The 21,505-nt window shown below is 35.6% G+C and overlaps 1 protein-coding gene across 2 annotated transcripts in view; it reads right to left on the bottom strand.

Moving 5' to 3' along the window:
* Grid2 (glutamate ionotropic receptor delta type subunit 2) overlaps nt 1–21,505 on the bottom strand; it is a 1,491,717-nt gene that overhangs the window by 286,170 nt on the left and 1,184,042 nt on the right. For both annotated transcript variants that reach the window (XM_087659390.1, NM_024379.2), the window contains 1 exon segment: nt 4,838–4,976. In XM_087659390.1, coding sequence (XP_087515516.1) covers nt 4,838–4,976 — 139 coding nt within the window.

The raw sequence follows: 21,505 nt of genomic DNA, 5'->3' as shown, positions 1-21,505 counted from the left end.
TTATATAGTCACACTAATGAGGTTGTACAAGTTTTATCATTGACATGATCAGATCTCTTCTTGTAACATAGCTTGTTTTTATAGGTCCTGGAAAGAACTATTATCTCAGTTTATTTGATTCAAGGGAATCAATAACTCAGTATTTTGTTTGGTTAAACATCAAGGATTGTGATAGCCAATGTACCAAATGTGAACTTATAAGATGCCTTTGAGTAGAGACCAAGATTACTTACAGTTCTACAGAATAAAATTAATCAAGTGTGGTCACAAAAATTAATCATACTGTACAGTTACAAAAGTGTAGAGCTGAACAATCATGCCTTCCTGGAACTCTGTTTATTTTGATGTTAAATGATAAATAGCTTCTGGAAAAGTATAATAACATAAGGGCAGATATGATGCTGGTATAATCTGGTTGAGTGTGGCTCTGTACATGTTACTGGGGACTGAACTCAAGATCTGGGTCAGGTCAACCAGGTGAACTTCTGAGTTACAGTCTCAGCCCTTACCTTTCACCATTGCCATTTTCCCCTGGCTACCAATAGAAAATCAAGCATCCTACTCTCAAAATTTTTATGCATGTGAGTGATTTGTCTTGTATATGTGCATAGCGTGTGTGTCTTGTAACCATGGATATCAGAAAAGAGTATCAAATCCCCTGGACCTTGAGCTGTGGATGGTTGTGATTCAGCATGCGGTGCTAGGAATTGACCCTGGTTCTTCTGCAAGAGCAACAGGTACTCTTAATCACTAAGCCATCCACAGCCTCAACTGACATTGCATATTTTAAGTAAATAAACAAACAAACAACAACCACAATTAAAACGGAAAAGGTCACTAAGATTTTCTCCCTTGGAATCTGAACTAGTCATCGCATTTGTCAACCTATCATGTCCTGTCATTGAAGGGTAAGCAATGGGTTACCTTTTACAAGAAAAATCCATTCCTCCCAATTTAGATCGTTTCTAATATCTGTTTAAGAGGACCTGTATTTTTCTGTCTGAGTGGCATTACTCTATTTCCTTCTTCCATTTCTGTCTGGAGAAGAGTCTGGTTTGAGAGAATGAAGATATACATAGTCTATGTTGGCCAATGGCATAGCAAATTTGGGCTGAATGAGAAGTGTTAACACTCAATGTTTAATTCAGTGAGAAGCTAATTTTATGAATACAAGAGCTTAAGATGGCTGTGGAAAGTATATTTTCTAGGAGAAAATAGAGTGGGAACTTCTCAGGAAACTGATTACTTACAGATGGAACTTTGTACCGAAGCAGAGTTACTGGCATCTGTGTTTACCAACAAAGGTAAGACATGAAGTCTGAAGTTCTCTATAACTTTGGGGAGAGAATCAGACTAAGTTATTTGATTTTGATTCTTTCCCAAATTACTCTGGTGATAGCATTAGGAAGTAGAAATTTATTACACCCACGGAAGAGTTTTCATAACGGCTGTTGGCAGTAGAAAGGAATAATTTAAAGGAAATGAATGCTCAGTTACTTTGGAGTGTAGTACTGCACTTGAGGGAAACATCATGCAAAATTACATTTTCTCCTACTAAATTTTACTTTTGAAGGAACCTTCGGGGAATACAGATTTGGAAGTGGTATCTACCTCCACCATTATAGTAGTCTAAAGAGGAATTGGTGCTGGGAACCTCAGAACAACTAAACACAGAGATGCACACATATATCATGATCCTATCACCCTCAGCAAAACAGTGGCTCAAGCAAACTGGGGAACCAGCACTGGATAAGAAACTAACTGCAGTGTCAAGACTGTGGTTTGGTAATCAGTTGACAAAGGTTAGACAACTAACATCAGTGCTATCTGAGTGATCCTGAGCATTTATCGTCTAAAGTTCAGTTTCTTCATTTACAAAATGGAAATAATGGTAATATGTTGTGACAGGTACTTTGAGGAATATATGAGATACTAACTGCAAAATACTTGATCCCTGGATCATCATAAGTCCTCAGTAAGTGTTAGCCATAATAATTTTACTATTATGATTACTGTTGTATTTATGAGACCATTCATTTATGTTCATTTATTTAAAATAGGTAAAGACTAAATATAAACAAAAGTTTAAGCATATCTAAGTGAGCCAATTCAGTTGTGAATTACTATAGAGAGTGTATTTTTAGAACTGTGTGCTCATGAAGTAACACCAACATGGCTACCTAAATTAACCTGAAGAAGGACAACAGCAATAAACATATAAACATGGACAAGGTGGGTGGAGCCTGAAACTTCTGAGAGCAGAAGAAAGTCTTCTCTAGGAATGAGCATACCAGTTGGTTATTCAGTGCCAAATGGTTACCCCCAAATTATACATACTGTAACATTATACAGACTGAGTGGGTTATATTACATACTTATGAATACACACTCACATACACATGCATGCACACACACACACACACACACACACACACACACACACACACGCCAGCAAGAGAGTACCTGAGAAGGTTAGGAGAGAAGAAGGAAAGGAAGAAATGGTGCAAAAATATATTTTAATAAGGTTAAGACTCTACTTTGCTCTGAAAAGCAATTTTTCCATTTCCTATTTGCTAGGGCATTGATCAGCCGAGATATCACTAGCTAATGAAATGAGCCAAACGCAGAAACACAATTGCTGTAGTACAAAGTCAAATACATGGAAACAAAGACCAGGTCAGTGGTGAAAGATCTGTGGAATGGTGGAAGGAAGGAGATGCTTATCCAAAGGCACAAAGAGGTTTACAAAATGAACCCTTAGGGGATATTTAATAAATATTATGGGCAGTAATAGATGTGTTAGCTAATCTAATTATAGGAATTTATATATAATGCATATGCAGATCAGGTTGTCACAATTTGCATGCTCAATTTTTCTTTGATCAGATATGCCAAAATATCTTGCTCAGAATGGCATACAGTAACCATAGATGCAAATAACTCATGTTAACATGTAGGCACAAACATTATTGCTAATGCTTCAGACCAATTGAGGGTTTGTACAATATTCTACAAAGTCAATCCTTTGCCCTTAATTCTTAGTAACTGATAAGTCTTTATCCTTAATGCTGAAATTTCCTTCTCTAAACACAGATGGCACACGAAGGTTTGAGAGCAGAAAATGAGAACTGTTGCAATGCCATGGAAGAGAGGCTCAGGGTTGGGTACCATGAGGGTCTGCTCTTTACTCTACAACTTACTTTGTGAAGGTGAAATTTCCTTAGATTCTCATCTTCAGTTTTTTTCATTTGTAAAAAGTGCCATGAATAGGATAGATTTTAGATGGTGATGATGAGCATTAAATGACCCAGTGTGCATGTAATAGCACAGGTCCTGGGATCTGGTAACTAATCATTAAATGATAGTTATTATTTTTATGGTGTTACTAATTTCATCAATTTTCTTCCCAGGCTATTACAATAGTTTTCATTATCATTCAATCTCCCGGATTTTACTCAGCATCATTTATGATTCATATTACTCAGTACTGGCTATAAGCGGTACAGATTTGGAAGATACAAAGGCTCTGTACTAAAGCAACAATTATAAAACAATTCGAGGAGCGTGGTTTGATGAGAGAAATTAGAAGTATCATCTTCATAAATGGATAAAGGAATTGAATGCCTGTGAGTATCGCTAGCTGACTTTTAGGGGCTTCAATTTCAGATTGTAGATTGAAGAAAAACAATGTATGTCTTTATAAATAATTAACTCTTGATTTGGCATTTTGTTATAATGGCTTTCTGGTCACTGACAAAGTTCATTTACATATTTCTTAGAGGCAAGAAGTTTTGTGTTTTTCTTTAAGGGAAATTATACTCTTAGAAATTCTTCTACATTTCTAGTTGTTCTCATTTTGTATTGACCACTTTTGAGCCATGAGTGTTAACCTTTAATTAAGATAATTTTGTTTGGGGTTAAATAAGACAATTTCAGGGGAATGTCTCTTCATACACTGTGTAAAACACGATGCCCATTTAGGGGAGAAACTGTATGATGCTGCTGCAGGTCCTGTCGTATGAAACCACGAAGGCAAAAAATGCCTCAGGTTTATAGGTCTCGTGGGAAAAGCTCTTATGATCTGAAGCGCAGACTTCTGAAAGTGAGTGTGTATGGTTAAAAGCCACTTCCCATTCATCATTGTTACTGATGCTGGAAAAAGAACAGCGATGACCATGTGGGTATTAAGGCAGACAAGCAGAATGTGATCACTAGAGTGGAGTTTTTGTCTGTTACCTGTTACCCTTTCTTCCCCTCTCTGTTCTTATCTTTCAGCATCCCCTTATCCACTACACCCTCACCTACAGAGGAAATTTAACCTTTTTACCATTTACTCTGATTGTACAAATGTATAAAACAGACATTTTATTTTATAAAATTATTTATACTTTGTTTTCTCATAGTTTTTCTCTGACATAGTATACTTTTAAAAGATTTATTTATTTTTATGCATATGCATCCATGTATTTCTGTACACTATGCATGTGCAATGGTGTTAGAGTCCAATAGATGATATGAGATCACTGCAAACTGGAGTTAAGGATGGTTTTGTATAATTTCTCCTGCCCTGATATAGCTATTCTCTGTGAAGGTTAAATTTTTGATGATGTATTACCTTTCTACAAAAATACAGAAACCAATATTTAAGTTATAATCAACAATTTATAAAATAAATTATTTAGGATTGATATCTGAATAATCATAGAATTAAGCCTTTCATTAAAAACAGAGTGACAATTTATTATCAGGTTGTGCACATGGATGAACAGAGGGCTTTCCTTGTGGCATGCCCAGCAATTGTCATGTTTGTTGACACCTGGAATCTATGCCTACTTACTGGATGGAGCTCTCAATGCGGGTGATAGTGAGGAAAGCGGCAAGATTTGCTGTATAAGATGAGATGACAATCAGAGCAAATAACCACCAAGCCCCCATCATCATTCGGGTTGCCAAAGTTGTGTATGGTACTTCCCCACCTGTGGAAAGAGGAGAAATGACAACATCATCAATACGTTTTAAGAAACTGTAGTCCTACACATTCAATTCTAAAAAGGGCAACAAGAAGCATTTCCCTTGACAACTGTGGCGACCTCTGTATTTTAATACTTTGTTTTTGATGCTCTTCTATGAAATTATGTGAGATGTTGTTTAAAAGAAGTATGATAAACATTATACTAAATGTGTTGAAATTATAATTCTTTCTTATGTAATTCTATAATTAATATATACATATTTGCTTCCAAGGGCTGTTATTCACTAGTTACAAGCTATTAATACTGCTATACATATATTTAATATACTTTTTATATTTTCAATGAAATATTGGATCTTTACTTAAGTTCTTTGGGAGTGTAGGCTGTTGAAAATCTTGGTATCACAACTATTTACTTCAGTATTATTGTATTTGATTCTTCTGTACCTATCTTAACTGGACATTCATAAGAACATTGTTGAAAATCATGCTTCTCATTATGTATACATATGTATGTCCTTGTCGAAGTCTCCCAAAAGCTTAAATTCTGTATACATTTTTTTGTCCTATGCAACCTTACCAAGACTTTGACTATTATCTACATTTGATGAACTAACATTATTTCTGGTCATGGAATGATCATCAGCTTGCAGAAAGTAGACTGCTATTTCAACCATGGCCAATGGTGCCTTGTTTTATTTCAGATTGACACAAACCAGAATCACCAAAAAAGAGAGAACCTCAATTGAGAAAATGCCTCCATAAGATAGGACATTTTCTTAGTGGTTGATCATCGAATGCCCAACCCATTGTGGATGATGTCATACCTAGGCTGGTGGTCCTGAGTTCTATAAGAAAGCAGGCTAAGAAAGCCATGGAGAACAAGCCAATAAGAGCAACCCTCCATTTCCCTTGCATCAGCCCCTGCCTTCAGGTTCCTGCCATGTTTGAGCTCCTGTTACAGAATCATTTTGTGATGTACCATAGTGTGGATAGTGTTTGTCCTAATATTTCATCATAGTAATAGAGATCTAACTAAGTAAATGGTGAAATCAAAATAATGCAATGGTTAGAAAGCTTTTGACAATGAAAATAGGACTGTTAATATTCTCTAGGTAGATATGTGGGGATCACTAGATTCTCCTTCTGAGATTCTACCCACAAATACTTCATATAAGCTGCACAAGATCTTTGAGATGTCTTGGAGAATATGGGAAGGGAACATTGACTAGGATTGTAGCATCTTTAATGGTGCAGCTTTTCAACGTTGCTAGTCACTTTTTTGATAACTATTGAATCACCCATGCTATGCTTACACAAATAATCTGAAACTCATATTCCTGTAAGTACATTCAACAGACTCATTGGTTTTCTAAGGCAGATTTAGATGAAATCCTTTCTTTGGTCTCTTGAAGCGAATAAATATTTCTTAATGTCTTCATGGGAAATATAACAACACTTCACATGGATAATATTCAAACTTATAGTTTGGTCCTTCTCTGTGGAGAACTATTGACAAAAGCCTATATGTCTTCCTTCTGCCCAGAATCTAATAGGGATCTTAAATTCAATTCACTTAAAATATTTGATTTAAAGTCCAAATTACCTCCATAACTACCTAGTTCACATTATTCCAGTAACTGGAACATTTCTATTATGTCATTTCTTAGAACAAAACCTTAAACGTTTCATCTCTCTATATGTAACAAATCCTGACACCTTTATGTTTAAATCAATATTTGAAACCTATTTTATCTCACTATTTCTAATGCTGATATTAAGATCTAAACCAGCAGCTTTTGATTTTGCCACCAAACAGCCTATAAAACGTATATTTAACATGCCTGTATTCTGACCCCTGTCAGTGCTCCACCATGGGACTCTAGGCCACGAAAGTCAGGTCATGATGTGCCCAGATCAAACCTCCCACATGATGTGCCCAGATCAAATCACCCAGCAGCTTCTCATTACTCTGAGACAAATTTGTAATCTTTGTCAAAACATATCAGATGTTATATGGAAGAATCTTATTCACTTATCTGACCTTATTTTGAATCAATTTGTAAAACATACTGTCAAATTTATTTGTAGCATAAAATATTCTGTGTGCCTGGATCATTAAAGGACCCTTTGCCCTTCTGTGTCAGTTTTCTCATGAAAATTTGCAAACAGTAGAGGATATAAAAAGTCAGCAGAGGCTGAGAGCTGGGAGTAGAATTCATGGGTAGCAAAACATAGGATTTAGGGCATGAAAGAGTTGGTCAGACAGCAGAGTGAGAAGAGAAGACAGTTGGTGACAGTTGAGGCAGGAGAAGCTGAGTTGAGCCAGAGAAGACATGGTTATGAGACAGTTAGAAGAAGAACCATGAAGAACCCACAAAGTGACAAACAAAGAAAAAAATAAATAAAATAAAAGTTACATTTATGTCTAATGCAAAGATTTGAATTTAAAATATTTATGGCCAGAATTCTTTTGTTTTCAATTTACAAGTGTTTTTCTATTTAAGAATTTTAAAAATTTATTTTTAAAAAATGTCTCTTCAAAAGTATCTTTTGTCAGTGTTTTATTAATATAATTTCCTACAGTTACATACTGTTAAGGCCTTTGCCTTTGATAATTTAATATGTTTTTATGCAGCAACATATAAACATTTTTGGCTTTAGTTTTAAATTTTATTTTAAATATTTGTAACTTTTTGAAATTTAAAAATAGTAAAATAAATTTCTCTTTCTCATTTCTCCCTCCAGTCCTCCATGACACCCTTGATCTCTCTCAAATTTGTGGACCATATATATATATATATACCATATATATATATATATTTGCTTAGTATGTATATGATTTTAAGATTGTACACACATGATTTATATTGGTTTGTTTCTTTCTTCATAGTAGTCTCTGGAAAAGGAATAGTCCCTGTCCTATATTATATGGTTAGACAAATGGAAAATTAGTTTATGCTATGTTACCAACTGAACTCTGTCTTTACAGAATTCATGTGTTAAAACACTAATTTTTAATTTGCCAATTTAAATAAGCAGTCTTCAATGAATCAAAGTAAAACAAGGTCATGAAAGATCATGTTAATATGGCTGCCATTCTGGGAGACAGAGAGAACACAGAGGGTGTGTTTATGCAGTGGACACAGCAGAAAGAAGCTACAGTAAAGCAGTTATGTTGTTGGAGAAATGAAATCTGTTTATACCTTGATCTTTGTTTTCAACCCTTCACATCTCTGAGCCTGAGTATTTTGTTATATTACACATCTCAACTTAATACATTAAATGTTAATAGACTTTGCAAAAGAATTTAGACTTATATTCACAGAGCGAGTAAATTTGAGGAACAATATTCCTTCTTGTTAGGTCTATAATATATGAGTATATTAACAACATTTAATTACTTATACCAGGCTGTTTAAATCTGACCATTAGTTCTTATATGTAATTTTTCTGCATATTAAATATAGAGTAAGTACATCCTTCAGCTGTTTTCTGAACTTTCAGTTCAGGCTAATTTTTCATATACAGAAAACATTTTCTCAGTTATGATGCATTTTAGATATTTTTTGGAAGCAACAAGCATTTTCACGTGGCTTTTAAAAGATGAGAGCTAAAGAATATTCAGTTTTAAATTCAGTTAATATTCATTTTTGAGCAAAACAGAAAATTGAAATCTAAGAGTAAAGTGTGGCCAAGTCTGAATGATATATGCAAAAAGGTAGAAAAATAACTGTATTATTGAAAAGGCTAATTGCAGGTTTGTCTCCATAAAGACCTTATCCTTTCAACCATGGAAAATCAATTGCTGAGTTTCTGGTTTTGTGGCATATAATTTGAAACCCTTAGTAGCTCAGATATTCTTGTATAATCCAAATACTTTTGACATATTCACTTAGAAATGGGATAATAATAACAACAGAAATCTTGTCTTCTTGTTTGGATAATGTTGGACTAAATGTGTCATAACAACCTGCAATTCTTAATTTCTTTTCACACTGTTGTGATAAAATACTCTGGCAAAAGCAGAACAAAAAATAAGAACAAAAATTGACTTATGGTTCAATGATACAATTCGCCAAGATGGAAAGTTAAGGCTGTAGGAAATTGAAGGAGATCATATCAATGAATCCACAATCAGGAAGCAGAGAGTGATGAATACATGTTGCTGCTCAGCTCACTTTATTTATTCAAGCAAACATCTCAGACACGGAATGGCACTAAAGCACAGTAACAGAGTCTTCCCACCTCTCTTAATGCAGTATAGATAAGCACCTATTGTCGTTCAAGTGATTATAGATTCTGTCAGGTTGACGATTAATAGTAACCAACTCTACCCATTATTAAACTGACACACCAAAACATCACTTTCATGTTATAACCTTCCACCTCTTATGTTGATTGACTTATGACCATGATATAATGTAAATGTTTCAGCTCAACTATACTTACCACAGACTTGAATTATTTTAATAGTTTAAATGTTTTAAATCTCTTAACTGTGAATATCTATACAATTAAAATAGAGATTTTATCCAAATACAATGTCTAGAGTAAACCTTCCTATTCCAAAACAGAAGAACCAGGGACTATCAATGAATGATCAGGCAAAAGCAAGATCAAAATCCACCAGTGAAAACTTCAAACTCTGTCACTCCATGTCTGGCATCTGAGATTTAAGTTAAATTGGCTATATTCCAAAGGATTTAGATAGCTTTAGGCCTCCAGTATGACTATCTGCAACATACCAAACCTTTTCGTGTGTTGGCTCCATTACATGCCCAGAGCTAACCTTGACAAACGTTCTATAATCAAAGCATCTCCAATATCTGACGTCTCTCTTTCAAGCAAACTTCACCTCACAGTATCACCTATGAGATTTTGGCAGAGATTCTGACGCTGCCATATATTGATTCTCTGGTATCAGCTGTTCTCTGAAATTGCTTACAAGACTCAACGATACCCCCCAATCTTGCATTTTTCATGTCTATAAAACTAGGAACATGATTCATTTGGCATCTACCAGGACTTCTGTATTGTTGGAGCCTGTCCTGCTTGGATAAGACTTGTATCATATTGTTAATGTCTTTAACAATTATAGTTGCTTTGTTATTGCACAGTCCTCATCTAAAACTGTAAACTTGTTCATATATCCTACCTCTACCAAACACATTAGTCCATTATCTTTAATTTATATTTGCCTTATATTTTCAGATCATAGACAAAATGAAGCCAGATTTCTGGTTAAATATCACATGAAGGGCTATAACCTACTTCCTAATGAAACCATTGTTACCTTATGAAGCCTTATGATCTCTGTCCTCACAGTCTCTATTTCTCTCAATATTCTTGTCTTCTAAGTTTCCACTGGACTGGCCTATTAAGCTCTGCTTCCATTGTGATGAGGACTTTCTAAAACAAAATTTTAAACATTTTGATATTCCTGCTGTGAAACCATTCAAAAGGCCAAGTACATGGTTTGTTAGATTTCGCATAGCAATGGCCTCACCACTTGGTACCAATTGCTGTATTAGTTTCTCTTTTTGTTGAAGTGATAAAATGCTCTGACAAAAGCAAAACAGAAAAACTTAACATAGAATTTGTAGGGCTAAAGAAATAGTGGAAAAATTAGGACAAAAAACACTCTTAATAAGATGATAATATTAAAAAGGGACTTAGTGTTTGCGTCTCTTTCATTTTCCTAAGGTAGATATGACAAATTTGAAATGTGACATTAGAAAGAGTTGTGGAAGTGGGGAAGGTGGTAGAACTTAGAATATGAAAGTAGAAGGAAGGAATATCGATACTGGAAAATTATAAACCAGAATAGGGACAGAGTGAAGGATGAGGAAGAGGAAAAATAGTTAACCAAAATTAAGGTTATGTGAAAAGCCATATGAACAATTTGTAAATTAATCAAAACTGCAGTTAAAAACTGCTAGGTGGCTCTCCCTAAGCTTAGGGGAAGGAGCTGAAGTGGGCACAGATGTCAAACAGGCAAAAATATTAATACTCTCTAGTATTTTAACTCTAACTATGTTGGATGCTGAAGTTGATGACTTTTAAAAATCTAAACACTTTCTCCTTCATTCTGTGGCTGAACACTGCTGGCTTATTTTCTCTATACATCTCTATGGTTCATTTTACTACTTAACGTCATTTTACTGTTCTGTGTTAAAAAGCTAATTCTTTATTCTTGTTTTGTGCTTCATTAAAGTGTTGAAGACTTAACTCTTTCTTATTGCTCTGTGCTAAAAACTAAATTCTATATTATTGTTTGATGCTCCATGAAGGACCGAGAAAACATAATTCCTTATTATTTAGTTTATAAATCCCTGTGCTTGATTAGTGCAAGAATACTTAACTCTTGCTTATTTTATAAATCTCTGCTTGATAAGTGCTAAAAAACTTAACTCTCATTTATTTTATAATTCTCTGTGCTTGATAATTCTGTCTTAGCCCTAAGTTACTCTGAGGCCAGATGCTGCACATCTCTTGTGAATTAACACCCTATTGGTAAACAGCCAGGGTTAAGTAAAGGATAAATTGCTAGAGCTCCTTTCTCTTTTGCCCAGAAGCCTTGCCTTACCACTTGCTGGCCAGGAGTGAGGGTGATTTGGAACATTTAACTTTTATTAAATTAGGAGGAGACAGTCACACTAGCAAAAGGAAAAAAAAACCCAAAAACTTCTACACAAGCAAATAAGCAAAACCACACATTCATATGCACATTCAAACACTTGTACTTTATATATTCGCAAATTTCTGTGGGGCCCAAACACTTGTCCCACCAACTTATACACACACACAGACACACATAGACACACACACACCCTCATACACTCACACACACATGCACATTTGTGTGTGTCTGTGTGTGTGTGTGTGTGTGTGTGTGTGTGTGTGTGTGTGTGTGAATAGTGGATGGGGCAAAAGCCAGCTGCCAGGACAGAATGAAGTCACTCATTCTGAATGAAAAATAAGCTGCAACCTTGATTGTAAAGAGAAAGAAAGGGCTTCTACCCTTTGACTGATAAATTGAAGAAACACAAGTCAGTAAGGAAAAAGTTTTGTCATTATCAGTAAGAAGAAGCCTGCCTTACTGTTCTGAAAAAACCTGTACCATAGTAAGGAGAAGGCTGCCTGCTTTCCCTGCTATTCTCTCTTCTTTATCTATCTCTCCTCCTCTGTTCCGCATCTCATTTCTGTAATACTTCTATCTTATTCTCCTTCTGCATACTTAATGTCATTGCTCCTAGCTTTTTTGTTGTTGTTGTTTTTGCTTTTGTTTTTTGTATCTTTTCAGGAAAATAAATCACCTGGTGTTCTAGAAGTTCACAATAAATTCAAACATAAATTCAAATCATAAATTTTATAAGAAGTTACAACAAATATTTACATTAAGAATAGTCATCTAGTTTGATGTTGGCTACTAGTTTGCTATATATTGTTTTTATTATGTTTACATATGGGCCCAGAATTCCTGATCTTTGAAGACTTTTATCATGAAGAGGTTTTGAATTTTGTCAAATGCTTTCTTACCTTCTAATGAGATGATGATGTGTTTTTTTTCTTTAAGTTCATTTATACATTATTTTGATGTGTTCTTAGATTCAGTTTGAGAGAATTTATAAGGGAAATTGGTCTGAAGTTCTCTTTCATCGTTGGGTCTTTGTGTGGTTTAGGTATAATCATAATTGTGGCTTCAAAGAATGAGTTGGGTAGTGTTTCCTTTGTTTCTATTTTGTAGAATAGTTTGAAGAATACTGGTATTAGGTCTTCTTTGAAGGTCTGATAGAATTCTGCACTAAACCCATCTAGTCCTGGGCCCTTCTTGGTTGGGAGATTTTAGTGACTGCTACTATTTCTTTAGGGGTTATAGTGCTATCTGATCCTGATTTAACCAGTAGCCAACATCAAACTAAATGGTGAGAAACTTGAAGCAATCCCATTAAAATCAGGATATAGACAAAGCTGCCTACTCTCTCCCTACCTATTCAATACAGTACTTGAAGTCCTCTTTAGAGCAACAAAAGGAGCTTAAAGGGATATTAATTGGAAAGGAAGAAGTCAAAATATCATTATTTGCAGATGATATGATAGTATACTTGAGTGACCCCAAAAATTCCACCAGAGAACTCCTAAACCTGATAATAAACAACTTCAGTAAAGTGGCTGGATATAAAATAACTCAAACAAATCAGTAGCCTTCCTCTACTCAAAGGATAAACAGGCTGAGAAAGAAAATAAGGAAATGACACTCTTCACAATAGACACCAATAATATGAAGTATTTTGGTTTGACTCTAAGCGAACAAGTGAAAGATCTTTATGACAAGAACCTCAAGTCTCTGAAGAAAAAAATTGAAGATGATCTCAGAAGATGTAAAGATCTTCCCTGCTCATGGATCAGCAGGATTAATAAAGTAAAATTGGCCACCTTGCCAAAAACAATCTGCAGATTCAATGCCATCCCAATCAAAATTCCAATTCATTTCTTCATAGAGTTAGGAAAAGAAATTTGCAAATTCATTTGGAATAACAAAAATGACAAAAAAAAACCAAACCAAGGATAGCCAAGACAATTCTCAACAATAAAAGAACTTCTGGGGGAATCACCTTCCTTGACCTGAAGCTTTATTAGAGAGTAATAGTGATAAAAACTGTGTGGTATTGGTACAGAGACAGGAAGGTAGATCAATGGAATAGGATTGAAGACCTAGAAATGAACCCAAAAACCTATGGTCACTTGATCTTTGACAAGGAGCTAGAACCATCCAGTGGAATAAAGACAGCATTTTCAACAATTTGTGCTGGTTCAACTGGAGGTCAGCATGTAAAAGAATACAAATCAATCAATTCTCATCACTTTGTACAAAGCTCAAGTCCAAGTGGATCAAGGACCTCCATATAATACCAGATACACTGAATCTACTATTTTCTAGAAGAAATAGTGGGGAAAATGCCTCAAACATATGGGCACAAGGGAAAATTTTATGAACATAACAATGGCTTATGCTCTAAGATCAAGAATCGACAAATGGGACCTCATAAAATTCCAAAGCTTCTCTAAGACCAAGGACACCTTCATTAGGACAAAACAGCAACCAACAGATTGGGAAAAGATCTTTACCAATCCCATGTCTGAAAGAGGGCTAATATCCAGTATATACAAAGAAGTTAGGCTTCAGAGAATCAAATAACAGTATTACAAATGGGGTACAGACCTAAACAATGAATTCTCAACTGAGGAATATTGAATGCCCACGAAGCACCTAAAGAAATATTCAATCCTTAGTCATCAGGGAAATGTAAATCATAACAACCCTGAGATTCTACCTCACATCAGTTAGAATGGCTAAGATCAAAAACTCAGGTGACAGCAGATGCTGGCAAGGATGTGGAGAAAGAGGAACACTCCTCCATTATTGGTGGGATTGCAAGCTGGTACAACCACTCTGGAAATCATTCTGGCGGTTCCTCAGAAAATTGGACACAGTACTACCTGAATACCCAGCTCTCCAACTCCTGGGCATATACTCTAAAGATGCTCTAACATATAACAAGGACACATGCTCCACTATGTTCATAGCAACCTTATTTACAATAGCCAGAAGCTGGAAAGAACCCAGATGCCCTTCAACAGAGGAATCAATTCAAAAACTGTGGTACATTTACACAATTGACTACTACTCAGCTATAAAAAAATGACTTTAAGAAATGCATAGGCAAATGGAATGAACTAGAATATCATCCTGAGTGAGTTAACCCAATCAGAAAAGAACACACACGATATGCTCCCATTGACAATAGGATGTTAGCCCAAGAGCTGGAATAACCAAGGTGTAATTACAGACCACTTGAAGCTCAAGATGAAGAAATACCAAAGTGTGGATGCTTCAGTAGTTTTTAGAAGGGGGAACAAAATACTCACAGGAGGAAATACTGAGACAAAGTGTGGAGCAGAGACTGAAGGGAAGGCTATCCAAAGACTGCTGGATATGGGGATCCATACCACATGCAGTCACCAAATCCACTCACTATTGGGTGTGCCAAGAGATGCATGTTGACAGGAGCCTGATATAGCTGTCTCCCGAGAGACTGACAAATACAGAGGTGGATGCTTGCAGGCAATCATTGGACTGAGCATAGGGTCCCCAATGGAGGAGTTAGAGAAAGGACAGAGGAGCTGAACCATTTTGCATCTCATAGGAAGAACAACAATATCAACCAACCAGAACTCCCAGAGAGTCTGAGGTCTAAATTACCAACCAAGGATGGTCTTGTTGGGCATCAATGTGTGGAGAAACCCTTGGTCCTGTGAAGACTGGATACCCCATTGTTGGGGAATGCCAGGGTGGGGAAGCAGGAGGGAGTGGGTGGGTGGGTGGATGGGAGAGCACCCTCATGTAGGCAGGGGGTGGGAGTATGGGGTGGGGGTTTCCAAAGGGGAAATTGGGAAGGAGAATAACATTTGAATTTAGATAAAGAAAATATCCAAAAAATGCAAAAAAATAGTCATCTAAGAAGACATTCATTGTCTGACACAAGCTTCAGAGATTCATTGAAAGTCTAAAACTATAATTCTTATATCTAAGTTAACATTGAAATTTTTATAGATAAACCCAGTGTTCCTTTATGACCTTTAGTTAATGGTTTTACCACATAACATAATGTATTCCTAAGTTGTAAATCAGTATCAATTCCTGCTTTCTATCTCAGAGCAATTAAGTAGAGACATATAAGAGCTGGCAGAGATCTAATTGCAGTTTTCACAGAACAGAGAGCATTAATTGCAGCCCTTATTATAAAGGACTCAATAATTATTGGTATAAATTTAGGAATTCTTATAGAATCATCATCAGGGATTAAGAAATGATTCGTTTATATAGTATCTCTATAAGACAGTACATCTTTATTGATCTGCAGAAAACCTGTCCAATACGGTGGTCTTTTATTTGGGATTGTTATATTAATTTCATTATGACAGGAAAGCCACATCAATATTAAAACTCAATTTTGAGATGTCGTCCCTCAGTCCTTGCCTCCAAGGCCTCACTCATTGAAGTTCTGTGGTGAAACCATATCAAGAAATCCACTGCTCAGGATTTGCCTTTCCTAGATGGCTCCTGACCAAAACCAAAACCAAACCAAGGAAAACAACAACAACAACAACAACAACAACAACAACAACAACAGCAAACTGAAACCAAGGCAAACAAATTCAGAAGTATACTGAATGAGTAGATAAAGGTGCTTCTCTCATGACCACCATTTATTAAGCAAAACTTTCAATGCTAAGAGTGGGATAGCACTCTGTGAATTGTTGTTCAGAAAGTCTCACGTTTCCAAAGCAATATAAGCTATTGATAGGGCTTTTGATTATCTATCAGGCTGATATGGGAAGATCTTATTGTTGAAGACAATATACACCTTGATTATGAGACTCAGAGAAAGCTAGACTCAACTGAAAGTTTCCTCCCTACCGGCTAGTTTTCACACTACCAAAGAGTATTATAAAGTTTAAAGGAAGAGAAAATGCATTAATAGTTTCTTCAACTCTCAGGAGAGGAAATAAAAGCCTATGGCTTCTAAAGTCAAAGAATATAATGTGAAATCCATCACTTATATGTTATTAAAAGAATGCAGTGTCAAGTTGCCATCTAAGAATCTGTTTATACAGACAAATAAGGATTCTCTTAGTTTTGGTTATAGAAGCTTCTTTTTGCAATGGGTGATAATTAACCCAGAGACTCATAACTGGTCAAAATGCAGAAGTAACTTTTGGGCAGTCAATCCTCGGTAGTGAATAATCTTCTAAGACTCAAGGATCATAGAGAAGGGGGACTGGAAAAAGAGCCAGAGCATACAGAGAAGTGATGTAAAATGCTTCCTTTTGGAGGTAACATGGTTTCTCACTTGTTAAATCACAGCATTTATGGTTATCTGCAGAAGAACTACACAAACCTTTGGCATGTAATGATTGCTCGATGAGGATGAATAATTATTTTCAATGATTATTTTGGCCTCTAGTTAGTTGACCACACTTCAATAAGTAACTACCCATGAGAATTCATGCAAGCAACCCTAATTAAACTTAAGGAATCACCAAAAAATATTTGAATGTAGAAAGACTTTTGTTTTTTTTGAAATGTGAGGTGAGAGTGAAAGGGCAGGGGTAAGAACAAGCAATGCTACATGTAAATAATAATCAAAATACTTTATATACACACATATGAAATCTTACTAAATTACAAATATACTTTTAAAAGTGACTGAGAATCTAGCAATGCCTCCACCAAAGCCTTCAAAGTTTAAGTGGCTTTTGGGACTCTGGGCTTGCTTTAACATGGTGTTGATGAAAACAGGATAGCCATATGGATAGATAAATATAAATTTATCAAACCAGGAATTAAGGAAATTTTATAAAAGAAGTGAACTCTTTTAGGTGGAGTATAATAAAGATACTGGATATCGACATCCCACAGGAATTTTTGAGACAAACTAATGCTGTAGAACTTGTGCTATCTTAGTCTTCACTTCTCTAACTTCTTCCCAGAGGACTCTGATGATAGATGTCTCTTACTACTCCTGACCCAAAATTTTGATAATTTTGTTCCTAGAGAAAAGTGCAATGAAACTAAAAGAGGATGAGAAAACAAGGGGCTATTCAACAAGTTTAAAAATGAAAATAATGTTCAAGTAAACTAAAAAGTATGAGTAAAATTAATAAGAATAAAAATTAATAAAATTTAAGAAATACAACACAGAAGGCTGATCCAATGGGAAAAATAATTTCTCTTTTAAGTAGCTTTTAAGATTGATGGACATGGTGTGTGAAGGTGATTAAAAGGCTCACTGTTACAGATATTAGAAAGATGCGAGAAAATCTGAAGTACATTTATGTTGATGAATTTGAACATAAAGATCTCATGAAAAATATAATCTAGATGAAGTCTGCCAGAAAAAGACATTGAGACATTGAATGGTCTTGCAACTCTTAAGCATTTCAAACCTAAAATTAAAATTGATTCAGAAGATTCAGAACCAGTGGTCTTGTGGCAAAATGTATCAAATTTGAGGAGTAGGTACTATTGTACACACTCTTACTGAGGAGGACAAACATAAGACACTGCTCCTTTCATTTATAATGAAAGTGTAATGATGATGGCAAACATAGTGTTATTCTAAGAAAGTTATTCATAGAAGTTATTCTAAGAAAATAAAATTATCACATAATTATGATTGACAAAATATTATTATGTTGAAAACTGCATAAGCAAAAGCCAACCTCATTGATCTCATTATGTGAATACAAGAAGCATCCGACTTTGAAAACTCGCTCACTGTAACTCATTATATTACAGTAAAATGTGGAGATTACATGATCATTAAGGTCAATATCAAAAAGGCACAAATGAAATATAACACTTCATGTTAAAAATACAAAACAAACTTAGATATAATCTACAAACTGAAAACATTCTTTCTTATTCTTCTGACAATTGTCACCTGTCGACAAATGTACGTATTACCTCCACCACCAAAATCTTACGATTTTAATGGCTAACAGATGTTATATTTTCCACTTGATATTGATTTGGGCGTTACAAACAAGCAACATTAAAAAAATAAAAAGAAACACAATAAGATGTAAAATGTGAATATGTAGAAAGCTTGAGAGGATAAAGAACAAATTATTATGTTTTCCATCTTATAGCAACAATTAATGTTCAAAAATAATAACATTTGAATGATAACAACGAATATTTAGAGAATTAGATATAAATACAACTGCCATAGTGAAAAATGTGAAGTATTTTACATTTACTATGCTAAACCAACCGAATATATGAGACCTTTATAGAGAATTTTAAGAAAAGAAGGCAGACTACATGGATAGGTGCAATCCCTCCTTAGATCACTTAGCACTGCAGAGAGGGGGGGAGGAGAGAGAGAGAGAGAGAGAGAGAGAGAGAGAGAGAGAGAGAGAGAGAGAGAGAGAGAGAGAGAGAGAGAGGGAGGGAGACAGAGACAGAGACAGAGACAGAGACAGAGACAGAGACAGAGACAGAGACTGTTCAAATTAGGCTATCAGAATGTATCAGGTGAAATCCCAGGTGCCTGCTCCCCTGCCCATTTCCTTATCTCTCTCTCTTTCTCTCTGAATACGGAATTTGTAAGACACTCAGCTTCCTAACAGTTAAGACACCTTTCCTTCAGTCCCTGCTTCACTCTTTGTCTTCCAGAGACTGCCCTACCTCGGGATCCATCCCATATGCAGTCACCAAACCCAGTCACTATTGCTGATGCTTGCTGACAGGAACCTGATATGGATGTCTCCTGAGAGGCTCTGCCAGAGCCTTACTGATTTAGATGAGGATGCTTGCATCTCACCACCAGACTGAGCAAGGGACTCCAATGGAGGAGTTAGAGAAAGAACTGAAAGAGCTGAAGGGGTTTGCAACTTCATAGGAAGAACAACAATATCCCCCCCAGAGGTCCCAGGGACTAAACCACTACCCAAAGACTACATATGGAGGGACCCATGGCTCCAGCTGCATATGTAGCAGAGAATGGCCATTGTCTGGCATCAATAGGAGAAGCCCTTGGTCCTGTGAAGGCTCCTTTGCCCAGTATAGGGGAATGCCAAGGTGTTTAGGTTGGGGTGGGTGGGTGGGAGTGGGAGCATCTTCATAGAAGCGGAGGGGGGAGAAAGGGGAGAAGGGGCTAACATTTGAAATGTAAATACATAAAATATCCAATAAAAATAAATTAAAAAAAGAGGAGTCCTAAGGAAGGAGTAGATGGACCCATGTTACCCTGATGAATACACATCAGAATTACCAGCCTCACAATATTAAAACAGCGAGCAGGGAACACCCCTTCTACATACGCTAGTACATAGATCTGATGATAAGCTTAGAATGCAAAAACAAAAAAAAAAAAAATAGTTAAGTCAGTCGTAAAGGAGAAAAAGCCCAGCTCTGGTATCTGCATTCATAAATAAGGTGGTTAGGTATCGAAACAACATTGGACTCAGTAGATTTATGGCAATTACCCACATGTACATATACATAGGATTCACAGGGCTGGCATCACAGTGCTGAGCAGAAAGTGGGCCCTTTCATTAAACAGAAGTGGGCCAAACAGATATATCTACAAAAATATGAAGTATATAACTTAAGATATACAAAAATTGATACTGAATAGCTGTCACAAATAGTACTAAAGTATCCATAAAATGGTTTCATAGGCCATATCTGTAACTTTGAATAAAAAATATTTCTTAAGGCACAAAAAGAATGAACAAGAACAACACTTTATATTTAAAAAGGTATTACAGAGTGAATAACAACAACAACAATAATAGTAATAGAAACAAAAGATATTTACCACACAAGAATGCCTCCTTTGTAATAACTTTTATAAATCAATAAATATGCAATAAGGAAAGTCATGAATATGAAAAATGATGAAAAGTCTTTACCGAAGACAGAATGATGTTACATGTATGAAATGTTAAAATATCTTTATCTGTAGGGAATACATAAAATCAAGTAAAATACTGCTTCAGAACCATTTCCAAAGATGACTGTATCCAGTACTGGAGAGATAAGAAGCTAACAGAATTCTCATAGCTTTTTTTAGTGGAATTTTAAATACATTCATTCATCCATCCACTTTAATAATTTGATAGTCTCCCAGAAAACCAGTTGTGGTTCAGCTATCAGACACATAGAAGACTATGTACAGTAGTATTAGCCACAACTTCCCCAAATAGGAATATTCCAAATGTTCTTGGAGAATAGAATGGGTAGATGATCATGCTGCACCTCTACACTTGTCTCATGGTACATTAGACTATAGATGCATTGTACAAGCCTTATGTTGGATAGTGTGATTTACATTGTAATGCTAATCATTTAGAAAGAGATAACTTGACAGACATTTGCTGGAATCTTTGTAGATAGCAAATGGAGTCTGAGATAAAAGCTGTGAGAATTTAATCCTTGGCGTCATTTTATATTTTCTCACGTAGCTACTTTAATTATCCCAGTGCTGAGAATGTACTGAGTTGCACATTGTGGCCATGTGGTTTTCTTTATATAAATATTTCGCAAGTAAAATCTAAATTGATGAGGAAACAAAAGAGAACTTTTTTTACTCTATATTATTCTCTTTATTGTCAAATTGGAGATAATGTCTTTTTATAGGTCCAGATTACTAGATGAGGCATCAGGCAGAACCCTACCTGATCCCTACTCAATGGGTCTGCCTCCCTATAGGATCACGCCGAGTCACCAGGAAATTGGACATGCAGAGTAAGCCTGTGATGCCAGCAGTCTTACAGACATGGATCATGATTCTGATGTGACTGATTTGTTACATCAAACATATCAATCATGTTCTGTATTTATTATGTTACTTGTAAAAGTCGTTAAAGAACTAAAATAGTGTTTTGTCCTCAGGCAAAATTGTGAAATTGATAATTCCACCTGACACAGGCACAAAATTATTATTTTAAGTTTTA

The sequence above is a fragment of the Rattus norvegicus genome, chromosome 4 (genome assembly GCF_021556685.1).
Source record: "Rattus norvegicus strain SHRSP/BbbUtx chromosome 4, alternate assembly SHRSP_T2T, whole genome shotgun sequence".
NCBI lineage: Eukaryota > Metazoa > Chordata > Mammalia > Rodentia > Muridae > Rattus > Rattus norvegicus.
This window is presented reverse-complemented; position numbering and strand designations above follow the sequence as displayed.